At 43.7% G+C, this 17738-nt stretch overlaps 1 protein-coding gene across 1 annotated transcript; it reads right to left on the bottom strand.

Moving 5' to 3' along the window:
- Window positions 1-1161: 1161 nt before the first annotated feature.
- Window positions 1162-4385, bottom strand: SOWAHA (sosondowah ankyrin repeat domain family member A). Its single transcript, XM_055566772.1, has one exon. The coding sequence runs from the start codon at window positions 4069-4071 to the stop codon at window positions 2380-2382; it is 1692 nt and encodes a 563-aa protein (XP_055422747.1). The 5' UTR covers window positions 4072-4385; the 3' UTR covers window positions 1162-2379.
- Window positions 4386-17738: the final 13353 nt, after the last annotated feature.

The following is a 17738-nucleotide window of genomic DNA, read 5'->3' as shown; positions in this document are numbered from 1 at the left end:
TCAGCAATTAACTCTTTCCCTATTAAGAGGAGTGATTCTGTTCCCTGTGATAATTTTAACCAGATAAATTGCCTTAATCGATGAACAACTATTTTTTTTTTTTTTGGTCATTTGTTGGAAATACTCTTCCACAGGTATGCCTCCTGTTAACCAGATATTCTTCTTGCAAACTTCCCATATGCATATCAAACCATAATTTCCTACTAACTTCCCATATAGTTTCAGACAGTCTCAGCCTGCAAGGGAAAAGCAGTGGTTTGTTACACCTGTGTGTTAGGCTTATTGACCCTAAACTCTTGCTGAATGTTTTTACTTCACTTGGAAGGTTTGCAGCACACCCTTGTGAAACACAAAGATTCTTCCGCAGTTTAAGAATCTTCCTCTGATTTAAATGTGCCATAAACATTAGTTATTGTTATCGCTACTATGCTGGCTTACATTTTGTCTTGCTCAAAGCCAGTCATACCTGTGTGTGACCTTTGTTACCCTTAGTCAAGTTTCTCTTTCATTATGAAAAATTTCTAATATTTTATTCTTAGACCTTCAGCTACTCAGATTGCTTTAATTATTGCCTCTCATCATTTAGTTTTTCACAGAGGCAGACGATTTGATGTGCATTTTGAAATAATTTATGCAGCTTAGCTAGAGTTCCAGGCAAGGAAGATGGGAGAGGCCAGATCAGGGCCTACATTTATCTACAGTTTTTGGCTATCATATCCATGTTTGGTTGATTCCTTTACTTTGCAGAGAAATCCAAATTCTTTCAATAGTAGAATACTTGAAAGAAGCAAAAGGATGGAGATAAAAGTAATGAAAAGAAATGCAAATACAGTAGCAAGTGCTATAGAATGTTTAAGGGAAGTACAGCATCACACAGCAGGAACAAAATGGGAAAATGTTTATTTCATTGGTTAAATCAAAACATTCCAGGAAGGACTGCCTTAATTAATTTTCAGAGGCCTCACTGATACATATATAGGAGGGGAGCCCCACTACCCTGGCCACAAAAACTATTTGGTATAACTAATCACATGCAAACCCAATTTGCAAAAGCAGAGCATTATTACAATATGATATTTTAAAAAAAGATTGGTTGAGCAAATAGACTTCATATCTTTAAAATGGGAAAAGAGCCATTATAATTATGCTGGGTTGAACCTGAGAAATCCTGGCAATACTTAAAACCTTCTCAATTACAAATAGGAGCAAAGATACAGGTGAACTAAGCTACCCCTCTCTAAGGTCGCTGAGTAAGGAGACTTTGCATTTGCTATTTTGGAATAAGTTGTTTGCTTTCAGATGGCTTTTTAAAATGGCTACCACATAAGTTTTGCTTATATAGAACTTTCTTATAAAATAGTTGCTCCTTAATTGTATCTGTTACTATTTAACCAGTTATTTTTCTGGTGTTAGGCTACGACATTTTTTTTCTTTGAATATTCACCTACTGCAGTGAAAGGCTAAGCCAGATTTGAAAGCCACAGATTCAGAAACATGGCACAATGGTGCAATTCACAAATCAAATTTTAAAAAGTTAAATATTCATGCCATAGCAAAGTAGCCAGCGACCAGTGACAAAGATATATTTCACCATCAAGACAACCACAAATTAAAAGTATTTGCCAAAAATGTCTTTTCTCTCATTGTTAAATCACTTTTACTCCCAAGATGCACTTGTTTTCTAATATTTAGCATTCACAGTATAACTGAAATTAATTACATTCACAATGGTCACTTTCTGTGTTCAAGATTGACATCTTGATTGCTTAAAATGAGGTAGATAGCCATTCAAGGGTTTTGTTGGTTGGGACTAAATTCCTTTAGATCTTGATCTTTTTTTTTTTTAAATAGAATTCCAAAATATTTAGCAAAAGATTGAACATGTCTGAGCATTTTGGAAAAATATAATTTCAAGAGGTTATTTTATGAAAGTTGTTTTTACCTCATTTCAACTTAAAAACAGGATAAAAGCATCAAATTACAAATGCACTGCATATCTTAAAGCTGACAAATAATCTATCATCACACAAAGCTGTAATTCTGCTTTGGAAGTATATAGATGCAGAGGCATTGGTTTAAATCATTCAGGGGCCAGACCAGCTGCTGCCCCTGAACCTTTGATCCTAAATTGCAAATCTCCTCCAAGGTTCAAGCCTGATTTCCAGAGTTCTTCATAGGAGGCTCTCACTGAGATCTTGAATCCCATCTCTGGAGAAAGATTAAGAAGTTGGAGGCAAAGGCCCACTTGGGTAAAACAGGCTGCAGTGGACAAAGCTGGAGACACGATGGAGCCAAAAGTATTGGACCATGGTCTTGGGCAGGCTTTGACTGTGAGAGGGAGGGGCGATTAGAGCCACCAAGTCGTCACCTTGGGAACCGTCAGGTTGCTGGGGGTAGGCTGGGCACTAGACCAGCCAAGGCTCCTGGAGTGGGTCGACGAGAGATCTCTGAAAAGGCTGGCAGACTGCCGCGGATCTTTGTCTTTTTACGAGGAGCCATGGGCGAGGCTCCCAAGAATTTGTTTAAGGAGCTTGACTTTCTCATGCCTCGAGCCAGATCCTGGAGCATCAGGTCATCAGCCAGGACGCCCAGAAACGCGCTGGTGGTGGAACTGAGGATGGTGGCCGCCACCTGCACGGGGCGCCGGGCCGCAAAACTGCCACTACCACCAGCAGCCCCATCGGGTTCGGTCGAACCTCGCAGGCCAGGGTCGCCAAGTAGGCGACGCAGAGCATACGAGGCGCCCGACTGCAGGTACTGGTAAGCGCGCCGTCCGCTGTGGTCGCGCACGTGCACCTGCGCACCCAAGCGGACTACCAAGAGCACGGCCGCATCTTCGTGGCCGTGCAGCGCCGCCAAATGCAGCGGCGTATAGCCGCCGTGCGAGCGCGCGTTGACGTCGACCCGTGCGCCCCCACGCCGCGCGACCTCCACCAGCTGCTGCACCATCTCGAGGTCGCCGCTCTTAGCGGCCCAGTGCAGGGCTGTGAAACCAGACATGAAGTCGCGTTTGGCCGCCAGGCCGAGGTCGCGCAGCAGCAGCCCGTGCAGCTGGTGGGTCCAGCGGCCCCCAGCCGCCCGCACTAGCCATTCGTGTTCGGCCGGCTCTAGGGGCACGGCGGACGGCGGCGGGGCAGCCGGAGCCTCCTCGGTGTCGGGGCTCAGGAGGCGCGGGCCGGCGCGCGACAGGCGCCTCAGGTGAGGGGAGCGGCCAGAGCCCAGACCGAGGCCCAGGCCGGACTCCTCAACCGAGAGCCGCCGCAGCAGCATCGGGGAGCTCCGCGGACTGGGCTCCTCCGACAGCTGTCTGCGCAGGCCCTGCTCCTCAGCCCGGATCCGCAGCGCCGAGGGGCCGGGGACGCAGCGCACAGGCAGCATGCAGGGCTTCTGAGGCGGAGGGCGCAGAGTGGGTGGTGGTGGCCCCCGAGGCGCAGCTTCCGGGTCTGGCGGTTCTACGTGGGGCGAGGGTGCCTCCGACGGTGCCGTGGACGGTGGGGCCACGTCTTCAGAGAGACCCTCCGAGGGCTGGGCCAGTTCTAAGGCTGGAATCTGGGGGTCAGAGGGCACCCCTGACTGCCAGGCCGGGTCTAACAGCAGCCCCTGAGTGGTCTCTGAGGCCGGAGCCCCGGCGGTGTCCTGCTGCTCTGATGGCGGGGCCGGGTCCTCAGCCGGTTCCGCCGCCCTCGGTGCCGAGGACGAGGACGGAGCCCCCGAGGCCGCGGTTTCCTCCTGTGAGACAGAAGTGACCTTCGACTGCGGGGCTGGTGCCTCTGGGGCGCTCTGGAAGCAGCAGGCCGGGGGCTCGGGTCCGTCGTGGGACCGCGACTTCTTCTTCAGCACCACGAATTTGACGCCGTCGAGCTCCTTCACCACGGCCACGTTGTTGACGAACTGCTTGAAGCGGTCCCTGCGGGCTGCGCGGCCGCGTGGGTCGCCGGCCTCCAGGAGCGGTTTGAAGCGGCTCAGCAGCTCCGAGTTGCGCACCTTCCCGCCGTTCTCCTGCAGGAAGCCCAGCACCGCCGCCTGGCTCACTCCGGCGGCCGCAGCAGCCGCGGCCGCGGCCAGCGCCATGGTCACTTACCGCCCCGTAAGGGGGGAGCCAGGCCGCCCGCTCCCACCAACTCTGCGGTTCCCTGTTGCTGGGCAAGGTGGACGTCGCGGCGCCTCCGGAGGAGGGAGCCGGGGTTCCGGGAGTCAGGTCCGCCTCGGCCAGGCTCACCTGATCTTTTTCACCGAGGCGTGACGGGCGTGTCCCCGAAGCTGGACCTCGGTCATGCCAGCGCAGCGGGGCCCGGCAGTCTCCTGGAGAAAGGAGCCGGAGGCCGCGGCGCGCGACCCCCGCCGCTGCCCCGCGGGGTCCCCAGTCTTCGGGGTAGGTGTCTGCCTTTACAATCTGTCCAATGGGCGCCGGACTCCATCCCCCATGCGCGGTGCTCGCCTTACAGGTGACAGCTGCCGCCAGGGCCGCGGTGGGAGTACGGGAGCGGAAATTCTCCACCGCCCCTCCCAACCCGGGAATTAAAGGCGCAGTGCCAGGCTTCAGCTCCGCTCCCGGTTGCTAGGTGGGTGTGTTCCCCAGGGATAACGCGGTCGCCAGCCAAAGCAAGGTTTCTTATTCCTTTAAGAAATGTTTAACCACCACAAAATACCGGGCGATTGCTTGAACCAGTAATTTATTTAAAGACCATCAATGCCTTCTGAATTGTTGATTACAGAAAAATGGCTTCGTGTAACTTGCAGTAGACACAATTCGCTGTGCGTGGCAATGTATGTCACCCGAGATTTAGAAGAGACGTTTTAAAAAGCAGTTTTCTTATGATGCGATAGTACATTTTCACATCGAGTTTGGGGAATAAAACCACAGGAAAACATAAAGAAGGAAAAATATCACTTAAAATCACCATTAACATTTTTGACTGTTTTTTTCTCCCTCCCCCTACACATGTGTATACATGTTTATGCTTTAAAATAAGAAAGTAAAATTGGAATCATGCTATGTTTTTAAAAATTCACTTCCTCCACAAATATTTGCTGCGCACCTCGTTTCAGCCTCGGAGAAGGCGATGGCACCCTACTCCAGTGCTCTTGCCTGGAAACTCCCATGGATGGAGGAGCCTGGTAGGCTGCAGTCCATGGGGTCGGGAAGGGTCAGACACAACTGAGCGACTTCACTTTCACTTTTCACTTTCATGCATTGGAGAAGGAAATGGCAACCCACTCCAGTGTTCTTGCCTGGAGAATCCCAGGGACAGGGGAGCCTGGTGAGCTGCTGTCTATGGGGTCGCACAGAGTAGGACATGACTGAAGCGACTTAGCAGTAGCAGTAGTTTGTGCCAGTACCTTTTCAGATTGTGATACATGGTTTAGAAAGACAGATAAAAACCCCTGATTTAGTGGAGCTCTTATGGTAGAACGGGGGAAGGTTTTTGTTGTTCAGTCGCTAAGTCGTGTGGGACTCTTTGTGACCCCTTGGACTGAAGCATGCCAGGCTTCCCTGTCAGGGGATGGTGGGGAGCGACAAAGAGAAGTGATATGGTGAATCTGCAAATTGTATAATATACTAGAGAAATACTATGGGTGTTTAAAGTAAAATAAAATACTATGGGTATTTAGAGTAAAATAGAGGGGCAGGTTCGTAGAAGGCAATGGCACCCCACTCCAGCACTCTTGCCTGGAAAATCCCATGGATGGAGCAGCCTGGTGGGCCGCAGTCCATGGGGTCGCTAAGAGTTGGACAAGACTCAGCAACTTCACTTTCACTCTTCACTTTCATGCGTTGGAGAAGGAAATGGCAACCCACTCCAGTGTTCTTGCCTGGAGAATCCCAGGGACGGGGGAGCCTCATGGGCTGCTGTCTATGGGGTCGCACAGAGTTGGACACGACTGAAGCAACTTAGCAGCAGCAGCAGCAGAGGGGCAGGTTGCAAGTTCGAACCCTGTATTCAGGGTAGGACTCACTATGAAGGCCCTTTAAGGGATTAGAGATTTATGTAGGTAAGTAGAAGAAACTTTGAGCAGAAGAAACAGCCAGGGCAGAGGTGTGATCAGTTTTTTAATTTACAAACACAATACTACAAATACATAAACAAAGACACTGGTAGTTAAAGAGAGCCAGACTCTTGAATCAAAATTCCACACTTGAGTCCTGTCTCTACCTTGAGTACTCTCTTGACCTCTCTGTGCCTCAATTTTCTTATTTGTGAAGGGAGAAGTGGACAGTAATTACACTTAGCAAATTGTTGTGAGGATTCTGTGAGAAAGTAAACATAAAGCACTTAGAACATGCTTAACCCACAGTAAATATTCACATTATTATTAGCAGTATGTTGTTCAGTTGCTCAGACATATACCACTGTTTGCGACCCCATGGACTGCAGCATGTCAGGCTTCCCTCTCCTTCACCATCTCCCAGAGCTTGCTCAAACTCATGCTCATTGAATCATTGATGCCATCCAACCACCTCATCCTCTTTGGATGAGATTTGGGCTCCATTTCCTCATTTGAGCTCCAAAATCACTGCAGATGGTGACTGCAGCCATGAAATTAAAAGACACTTACTCCTTGGAAGAAAAGTTATGACCAACCTAGACAGCATATTAAAAAGCAGAGGATCTTTTTCAAAGATCCTCCAAATTGTTCTTTCTAGTGGATGAACCAATGGAGATTTTTAGTAATCCCATCCAAATTAATTTCTTGATGGGAGTTTCTATTCCTCAACTTTTCCCATTTTTATTTTGCAAAATTTCAATCTTGAGTATTATTTCTTATGTTTGTAGCCATCCATCTACTCTTTCTTTTTCAGTTGAGGTACAGTTGATTTACATTACTCTGCAGGACCTTTAAGCCTGCAGAGTTTCTAGCCTGAAAATGGAACTTTTCCCTATTTTGGTCTGGGCACTTGGGGCGCAGAATTTCCAGCCTGCAATAGGATCTTCCCTGTATTTCAGCCCAGCTGCAAAAGTCCTGGCCCCAATACAATCCTGGCCCCAATACAAACACACTAGCTTTTGTGAATGGCACACTAGCTTTTGCCAAAAGCAGGGAAAGGGCTCAGAATTTTCTTACTTTCAGTCCTTCATGGCCCTTAGTCAGAATCCAGATTTGAGAGACTCATGCCACGTGTGTCTTTCTGTTGCTTCCCTATCTCCTGTTGCCCTGTCTGTCTCCATCAGATTTCCTAGATGACCCCTACTTGACCTTTCATATCCACATGACCTCTAGGAAAGAATTCTGGGGTTCCCTTTGGTTCAGGTCTTTCTCCTATTTTTAAAAGCCTGAGGGATCAAAACTCTCCTAACATTCTAAAGAATTCCCTTCTAAATACTGTGGTTTCTCAGGGTGGGGAAGGACCAAGCTTCCCCCACTCCCTTAACCCTTCAGAGTCTTCTGATGGGACCAAGACCTCATGTCCCACCAGAGTGACAATCCAAGATTTTTATCAGATGATCTGCCCCTGATATCAGAGTCCATTTAAGCACTATTTGATCTATATTTTAGCTATAAAACTATGACTACAGAAAGGAAAGATGACTTTTTGACACAGGATGGCCATGATATTCTTTAGACTCCAGAGAAAACTGGTTAAAATCAATTTTTTTTTTCTTGGAAACTGCAAAACCAGTTCTTTTGGCATATCCAATTAAAAACAACTAGCTTGTTAAAGGAGAAGGCAATGGCAACCCAGTCCAGTACTCTTGCCTGGCAAATCCCATGGACGGAGGAGCCTGGTAGGCTGCAGACTGAAGCGACTTAGCAGCAGCAGCTTGTTAAAAGACCTGCCTAGGGAAAAGCTTGAAGTTAACTCTTCCCATATCCTTGAAATACACAGCCCACTTTGCCTGAGACCTCAGCCTTGGGCAAATTAGAACTTCAAGCAAAAAAAAAAAAGCGGGGGGTCAAAGAAACATTTTAAATCTCAAGTGGAAAACTATGAGATCTCTGTCTATCTGTCTGGATTTATGTATGTCTCCGTGTGTATCTTTTGACTTTTTTTTTTTAATATTGCTGAAGTTGTAAATGAGTTCTAATTGGCCTAAAGAAAAGTAAGCGCTTACAAATCAGACGATTCTTAATACAAGAGAAATTAACCTAAATGAATTTCAGATTCACATGAACTGGGAAATAATATTAAATATCTAGTATTAATGTTTGTTTGCTAATCTGATATAGACAGGTCTAAGAGTCATTAACATTAAGCATAATATTTTCATTGTGTCTAGGTTTATTATAAATTAAATATTGTAATATTGTTATATCTGTTACAAGTTTGTCAGCAAGGAAAGTACCTCAAGTGAAGAAACTTCAAAAAAATATATAAATGAGATATTATCTTTTAGATAAACTATTAATAATTATACTTTAGAAATGTCTGTCTAAAACAGTCTGTCTAGATTTTGGTAACCTGAATTTCTAGAGTTGTGCTAAACTAAGTGATAGAAGTTTATTGAATAGCTATGTCATTTCCAAATAAAATAAGATTTTGAAACATTAATTCAGTTCAGTTCAGTCGCTAAGTCATGTCCAACTCTTTGCGACCCCATGGACTGCAGCACACCAGGCCTCCCTGGTGTCCATCACCAACTTCTGGAGTTTACTCAAACTCATGTCCATTGAGTTGGTGATGCCATCCAACCATCTCATCCTCTGTCATCCCCTTCTCCTCCCGCCTTCAATCTTTCCCAGCATTAGGGTCTTTTCAAATGAGTCAGTTCTTCCCATCAGGTGGCCAAAGTATTGGTGTTTCAGCTTCAGCATCAGTCCTTCCAATGAATATTCAGGACTGATCTCCTTTAGAATGGACTGGTTGGATCTCCTTGCAGTCCAAGGGACTCTCAAGAGTCTCCTCCAATACCACAGTTCAAAAGCATCAATTCTTCGGCGTTCAGCTTTCTTCACAGTCCAACTCTCACATCTATATATGACCACTGTAAAAACCATAGCCTTGACTAGATGGACCTTTGTTGGCAAAGTAATGTCTCTGCTTTGTAATATGCTGTCTAGGTTGCTCATAACTTTTCTTCAAAGGAGCAAGCATCTTTTAATTTCATGGCTGCAGTCACCATCTGCAGTGATTTTGGAGCCCCCCAAAATAAAGTCTGTCTCTGTTTTCACTGTTTCCCCATCTATTTGCCATAAAGTGATGGGACAGGATGTCATGATCTTAGTTTTCTGAATGTTGAGCTTTAAGCCAACTTTTTCACTCTCCTCTTTCACTTTCATCAAGAGGCTTTTGAGTTCCTCTTCACTTTCTGATATAAGGGTGATATCATCTGCATATCTGAGGTTATTGATATTTCTCCCCTCAATTTTGATTCCAGCTTGTTCTTCATTCAGCCCAGCGTTTCTCATGATATACTCTGCATATAAGTTAAATAAGCAGGGTGACAATATACAGCCTTGACATACTCCTTTTCCTATTTGGAACCAGTCTGTTGTTCCATGTCCAGTTCTAACTATTGCTTCCTGATCTGCATACAGATTTCTGAAGAGGCAGATCAGGTGGTCTGGTATTCCCATCTCTTTCAGAATTTTTCACAGTTTGTTGTGATCCACACAGTCAAAGGCTTTGGCATAATCAATGAAGCAGAAGTAGATGTTTTTCTGGAACTCTCTTGCTTTTTCTATGATAAAATGGATGTTGGCAATTTGATCTCTGGTTCCTCTGCCTTTTCTAAATCCAGCTTGAACATCTGGAAGTTCACAGTTCACGTACTGTTGAAGCCTGGCTTGGAGAATTTTGAGCATTACTTTGCTATCATGTGAGATGAGTGCAATTGTGTGATAGTTTGAGCATTCTTTGACATTGCCTTTTATTGGGATTGGAATGAAAACTGACCTTTTCCAGTGCTGTGGCCACTGCTGAGGTTTCCAAATTTGCTGGCATATTGAGTGTAGCACTTTCACAGCACCATCTTTTAGGATTTGAAATAGCTCAACTGGAATTTCGTCACCTCCACTAGCTTTGTTCATAGTTATGCTTCCTAAGGCCCACTTGACTTCGCATTCAAGGATGTCTGGCTCTAGGTGAGTTATCATACCATTGTGATTATCTGGGTCATGAAGATCTTTTTTGTATAGTTCTTCTGTGTATTCTTGCCATCTCTTCTTAATATCTTCTGCTCTGTTAGGTCCATACCATTTCTGTCCTTTATCGAGCCCATCTTTGCGTGAAATGTTCCCTTGGTATGTCTAATTTTCTTGATGACCATTATGTCTACTACTGTGGGCAAGAATGCCTTAGAAGAAATGGAGTAGTCATCATAGTCAGCAAAAGAGTCCAAAATGCAGTACTTGGATGCAGTCTAAAAAACGACAGAATGATCTCTGTTCATTTCCAAGGCAAACCATTCAATATCAAGGTAATCCAAGTCTATGCCCCAATCACCAATGCTGAAGAAGCTGAAATTGAATGGTTCTATGAAGGCCTACAAGACCTTCTAGGATTAACAGCAAAAATGATGTACTTTTCATTATAGGAGAATGGAATGCAAAAGTAGGAAGTCAAGAAACACCTGGAGTAACAGGCAAATTTGGTCTTGGAGTACAGAATGAAGCAGGGCAAAGGCTAATAGATTTCTACCAAGAGAATGTACTGGTCATAGCAAACACCCTTAAAGATTTTGGACTATTAATGAATAGTGTTTGGTGCCATCCTGAGATATTCTCTATAAGAAAGCAAATGTTTTTCTGGAAATTATCACTGGTATTTATGTTTACCAATCTCTAGAATGCTAATATAAAGGTCAGTTCTTGGTTGCTAAAGGAAAGTAGGAAGTGTGTTTTCAGTAAAAAATGTATGAGGAATGAAATTACATTTTATGAAGGGAAAACGAAGTAGGTCTGACTTACAGGTGGCTGTTTCAGGATGGGAGAACAAAGTAATGGGTATAAAAAGTGATAAGGTTTTATAGAAAGTGGACCCCAAGGGAAGAGTTTTGTGCATAAATACAAGTTTTCTTGAGATGTTGAAATGCCTTTGATAATGGATTTTAAGTTTCTTTACCTCTGAAGTGATCTGTTCTATGTTTACCTTTGAAATCTTCTTTGTTACTTTGGCTAAGTGAATATATTGTTTCACAGTGATCTATATGATTCTATCTGACTGAGTGTTACCAACCCTTTTGATATTTATCGACAAAACTTCCCAAAGAACTTGACTTCTAGCTAACTTTGGGATGCTTCAGAGGGCCCCTGAGATATCCCAAAGAGGTATTAAACTACCTAGGTTCACTGGACATGTTAAATTACATGGGAAGTACTGTTGAAAGGGTGATAAATCTTCTCAGGTTATACTGTTATGGTTGATGTTACTAATATAGATATCCTAAAATTATGTGGAATTCATGAAAATCTGATATGTCCTGGTATAATGTTGTTAGTTATAATTCTAGTTATCATGTTAAAGTGTTACAAGTCACAGCAATGACCAGGTTACTTTGTCAATTACAATTTAATCATATTTTAAACATGCCTTCTATGGTTTCACTATGATGCCTTTGCAAGAATACTACTACTTCAAGATTTATGGAAAAGGCTTTTCTAAAATTAACCAATAACCAAATTTTGTTTGTTTGTTATCTGGTAAACTGGTAACAGACTGGAATTTAGTCTACTCTCTCTGTTAAGAGAACAAAGTTTTCTTAGAGTGAAGCTTTCAATAACAGATTATGAATTTCTTTGCCTTTAAGTGATTTATATTTGTTTTTAAAATTTTTTGTTACTTTGGTAAAGCAAATAAACATTATTTAAGATTATAGTACATGTAGACAAAGCTCATTCTGCTTCTACAAAAAATAAGCCCTCACAGTTAGACTTTTGATATTCTGATGTTCTTAAAACATGGCAACAGTCCACTCCTAAATCAGGGAATTAAAAATGGGTGAACAATAGCTGTAAATCAAAGAGTCAGGGCTATGGGAAATCCAAGATGGCCACTTGGATTTTCCTGGCTCCCTGACAAACCTCATTTTTATTTGATGGGTTAAAGCCTTCCCTGGCTACAGGGTTAATGCCCTCATAATGAAAAAATCATGTTTCACTGAATATTAAGTTTTGTTAATTTTTAAAGTAAGTTTCTAGTTTTGTTAATTAAGGTCTAGTGTTTACTAAGACTCACTTCTGAGATAGTTACTTGTTGTTATGTTATATTGCTGCTGCTGCTGCTGCTGCGTCACTTTAGTCGTGTCCAACTCTGTGTGACCCCAGAGACGGCAGCCCACCAGGCTCCTCTGTCCCTGGGATTCTCCAGGCAAGAACACTGGAGTGGGTTGCCATTTCCTTCTCCAATGCATGAAAGTGAAAGTGAAGTTGCTCAGTCATGTCCGACTCTTAGTGACCCCATGGACTGCAGCCTACCAGGCTCCTCTGCCCATGGGATTTTCCAGGCAAGAGTACTGGAGTGGTGTTATATTGCTAAAAGATTAAATTATTTTAAAAGACACTCTAAGTTTGTTTCTAAAGCTTAGCTCAGTAACCAACCTTCAGATAAAGATCAGATGCTCCATGATGTACAACCAGGAGATTAACAACTGGCTATAATTATTTAACTAAGTCAGATGACCTGGGGTATACTGGGTTATACCTAATGAAAGTTCTTGACTTAAATTCTTTTTTTTTCTCTTAAATTTAGTCAGAGTATGGTTGATTTACAGTGTTGTGTTAGTTTCAGGTATACAACGAAGTGATTCAGTTATACATACATTCATTCTTTTTCAGATTCTTTTCTCATATAGGTTATTACACAATACTGAGTAGAGTTCCTTGTGTGGTATGGTAGGTCCTTGCTGGTTATCTATTTTAAAGATAGCAGTGTGTGCATGTTCAGCCTAAGCTCCTGATTTATCCCTCCCACCACGTTTCCCATTTTGTAACCAAAGCTTGTTTTGTAATTGACTTAAATTTTTGCTTGTGACCTTACTAATAACTGCTAGCTATATTATTTTCTATGTCGCTTGTTTCAGAAGATTGTTTCTTATGTTACTAAATGTGTGACTGAGCCTGTGATAAAATGCTGATATGCAGTTCCATACGAGATCAATGATTGTCATAATGTAACTCTAGATATGGGAAGAAGCAACAAGAGGCAATATTTCCCTGGACCAAGAGGCTAGTAAAACAGGAATGGTCCAGAGACTTTTGTCACTTGCCAAGGCCTGATCTAGTAACAGCATATTGAGTGGACTGTCAATAGAATCTTCGGTAGACCTGGGAATGAGCCTTCCCAGCACCACGGGACACAAATGGCCATGAAATGCCCCAAAGCATGGTCAGATATGGGGCTATGAAGGGACCCTGCTGACTGGAAGTTGGCACTGGCCAGCTTCCTCTACAAAGATTAAATCATGACCACTGCAAGCTGTTGACCTTCAACACCCCCTGAAAGGCGTTCAGGGTGGAGATTAGAAATACGGCACTCTGTGCTCTGGGAAAAACCCAGAAGAACCAGCCTTCAGATAGTCAGATGGTTTTCAGGTAAATATTTTATGAGTCCAAATTCTTGCCTCTTCTCGCACCCAGAGAAACACTAACGTCATGAACCAATGTCTGGCCCTGGTTCTCCTGGCTAGCCCCTGAGCAGCTTTTCTATTTCTATTAATCTTTGGGCCATGTACCTTTCACTTTCTTGTTAAGTTTGTTTCTTCTAGAATACAACAAATCTAAAGCAGTAGTACGACAAGAATATTCCCTGACCAACACCTAGACAATGCTGAAACAAGTTCACCTTTTCATTCCATGGACTCTCATCTCCCTCTGTAAATGCACCCTGACAGAGAGCAGGCAAAGGGAACCCAGAGCCCCACGACGCCCCTGTGCAGCCTGAGGAAGTCAAAGCGGTCATTGCCCCTTTCCCTTTGAGACTGGGTTCCCAAATGCCTGAAAAGGGAAATAGGTAGATAGTTAGACATGAGCAGGGTATCAACAGGGGCCAAAGAATTGACCCTAAAAATAAAGAGAGGGAGGAATATGGTGACCGAAGGACAAACGAGCAGATAAAACCAAGGAGGGTCTTGGAATGCAGAAATGGAAAAACCAGACCCTTATCCTCCTTCCCTCCCTCATGTTGTAACTATTAATGGAACAGTATAACCTGTCTCCCCTCCTACCCTATAGGCAGAAGGTATTTGCCCTACTCTTCCCCCACCCAGTATACATGCCTCATCCATTCAGCAAATGACCTGCAAGACCCCTATCCCACTTTTTGTACCCTGGCTATAAAAGTGAACTAAGGACCCCTGTTCAATGTCAGTTCTCCCTTGAGCTGGCCCATTGTTCTAACAGCGTCTCACACTCTAATAAACTTTATTTCCCTCTCATTCTGTCTCATGTCTGGAAATTCTTTTCCAACCTATGCCTCAACCATGACAGGGCGCAGAGTTTCTGGCCTGCGGACACCACCCTTATGGCAGAAAGTGAAGAGGAACTAAAGAGCCTCTTTATGAAAGTGAAAGAGGAGTGTAAAAAGGCTGGCTTGAAACTCAACATTCAGAAAACTAAAATCATGGCATCTGGTCCCATCACTTCATGGCAAATAGATGGGGAAACAATGGAAACAGTGACAGACTTTATTTTCTTGGTCTCCAAAATTGCTGCAGATGATGACTGCAACCATGAAATTAAAAGACACTTGCTCCTTGGGGAAAAAGCAATGACAAACCTAGACAGTATATTAAAAAGCAGAGATATTATTTTACCGACAAAGGTCTGTACAGTCAAAGTTATGGTTTTTCTAGTAGTCATGTATGAATATGAGAGTTGGACCATAAAGAGAGCTGAGTGCAGAAGAATTGTTGCTTTTGAATCGTGGTGTTGGAGAAGACTCGAGAATTCTTTGGACTGTAAGGAGATCAAACCAGTCAATCCTAAAGGAAATCAGTCTTGAATATTCATTGGAAGGACTGGTGCTGAAGCTGAAGCTCCAATACTTTGGCCACCTGATTCGAAAGGCGGACTCACTAGAAAAGACCCTGATGCTGGGAAAGATCGAAGGCAGGAGGAGAAGGGGACGACAGAGGATGAGATGGTTGGATGGCATGACTGACTCGATGGACATGAGTTTGAGCAAGCTCTGGGGGTTGGTGATGGACAGGGAAACTGTCCTGGTTTGGTGCAGTCCATGGGGTCCCAAAGAATGGGACAGGACTGAGCAACTGAACCAAACTGACTGATAAAGCAAAAGTCTAATTAACATGAGAAGGAGAGATACTGGTTTGTGAAAGAAAGTGCTAGTCACTCAGTCGTGTCCTACTGTTTGTGACCCCATGTATAGTCCATGGAATTCTCCAGGCCAGAATACTGGAGTGGGTAGCCTTTCCCTTCTCCCGGGATCTTCCCAACCCAGGGATCAAACCCAGGTCTGCCCACATTGCAGGCATATTCTTTACCAGCTGGGCCACAAGGGAAGCCCAAGAATACTGGAGTGGGTAGCCTATCCCTTCTCCAGGGGATCTTCCTGACCCAGGAATTGAACCAGGGTCTCCTGTCAAACTGGGGTCTCCTGCATTGCAAGTGGATTCTTTACCAGCTGAGCTATCAGGGAAGCCCAAGAAACTGGTTTAGATAGTGGCATTGTGATGTTGCCCTCAATGGGTCTTACAGATGCTAATAAGAACGATTAAGAATATCAACAGGAAGAATTTGGAAGGGAAATCCAGCTATTAAAAAAGGAGGTAAAGTAAAGTAAAAAAAAAGAAAAAATATTCTCCACAAATTAAAAAAAAAAAAAAAATCTTTTTATGTTTATTTGGTATGGGATAAATAGAATGGACATTTATGTAATTAAAACAATATTTGACATTATTACACTACCTAAAGTTAATGAGCCAAGAGAGGCTCCCTACTGGTCCCCAACAGTAAAATCCAAACAAGTATGTTCTATTTACCCTAGTTTTAAGTTATATATTTAAGAGGCTAGAAAAATTTACACTGAGATATCTGTCCAGCAATAATTTTGGAACAGTTAGGCAAAAAGGGCCTGACTTCCTCAGCTCTACCTGACTCTGGGGATCCAAGAACCTCTTATATAAAAATAGGAATTTTGCTTTGACTCAATTATAAATTCAGAAAGGTCTGTGCTGAATACCTTATACAAACTTTGAAGGCATAATAATTTAACTCTGAAGTTATAGAACATAGAACTTCCTAAATCAGTTTGATTAAAAATCTTGTCCCTGATTTTAGTAACTTTAGGCAACAGAACTGTTCTTTGAAAAAGCAAATAGTGTCTTTGTCTTGCAAATATCTAAACCAGAATATAAATACAGGACTCAAGGACCTGCAACCAAGGAAAAAAAGGACACTTTTCAATGCAAAAGACTAAAATGTTCCTCAGCCAAACTTACAGATAGCTGACCTCAGTCGTCTGAACATGCAACTGTTAGGTAGTTAGAATAGGAAACAAGAGTCCAGAATGGCGGTGGCTAAAAGACAAAGAAGGGAAAAGCCCGCGAAAATAGAACCAAGGAAGGTCAAAGGAAGAACCAAGGAAGGTCAAAGGAAGGTCTGAGGACCTGAGTGAGGACTTCAGGTAGAACAAATAGCACTCCTGGCTAGCCCAATTTGCATGGGGCAGGCCCAGGGGGAGGGAAAAACATATAAAAAGAGGAGCCAAAGGGCTCTCTCCCTCTCTCCCTCTCTCCCTCTCTGCCATGCGCTGGGGCGTTCTCTTTGCATCTTTGGGTCGACATGCCCTCATGCCTCGAGGATGGATTTTCCTGCTATTATCTAATAAAATAGAGCTGTAACACGGAGCTGTAACACTGATTTGTCCAAGAGCTATAACATGGTCCATTTGAGACCTGAGAGCTGTAACACAGTCTGTCCAAGACCTGAGAGCTGTGACACGCCGAGGGCTTTAATGTCCGTCACGCCAAATCTTTGTTGTGACGAGACAGAACCGAGGAGCATACACTCGCCTGACGCAACCTTAATGTATACCAACTGCTTATAAACTAGTAAGTTTATATGATAATCCCTGATTCATAACTAAGCTTTTAAATGAAGCCATGAGATCTGTCTAAGGAGGGAGAGAAGGTGAAATGCCAGAGCACCTTACCTGCTTCCTGGGAAACCTTTATGCAGGTCAAGAAGCAACAGTTAGACCCAGACATGGAACGATGGACTGGTTCAAAACTGGGAAAGGAGTACATTAAGGTGTTGCAGAGAAGAAACCAATTCTGACTCCATGTTGGAAACTGTTTCTTTGACTTGCTTTTAATATTATAGTCATACTCAATGGCTTGCCTAGTGGATCCTGCCCCTCTTCTGGACTGTAAATGAAAATGCCTTTGTTCCGCTCTTGGAGAGACAGTTTGTCCCTGCCCACCTGTGAATAGAAGAGATTAACATCCCTTCTGAAGGCTGGACATTCCCTTGGAGATGTTTTACAAGACTGACAATCCTTTTACTGTACTTCCCTACTGCATCTCCCTCTCTATTCTGCCTTTTGACTTTAGCTTCTCATTGCTTCTTTCTCTCTGACCTATAAAAGAACCTGGCATTCAGGCCCCAATAAGATGGTTATTTTGAGGTGCTAGCCTGCCATCTTCTCAGTCTTCGACTCCCCTATTTAAGTATCTCCCTTGCCTCAACAGTTTGTCTCTCGGATTCATTGGCCTATTGTGCAGCAAGCAGAGTGAGATTTGACTCGGTAACAATGGGTGTATATTGTCAACTTATTTATTTAACTTTTATGCAGAGAACATCATGAGAAATGCAGGGCTGGTTGAAGCACAAGCTGGAAT

Source organism: Bubalus kerabau, chromosome 1 (assembly GCF_029407905.1).
Source record: "Bubalus kerabau isolate K-KA32 ecotype Philippines breed swamp buffalo chromosome 1, PCC_UOA_SB_1v2, whole genome shotgun sequence".
NCBI classification, from domain to species: domain Eukaryota; kingdom Metazoa; phylum Chordata; class Mammalia; order Artiodactyla; family Bovidae; genus Bubalus; species Bubalus kerabau.
This window is presented reverse-complemented; position numbering and strand designations above follow the sequence as displayed.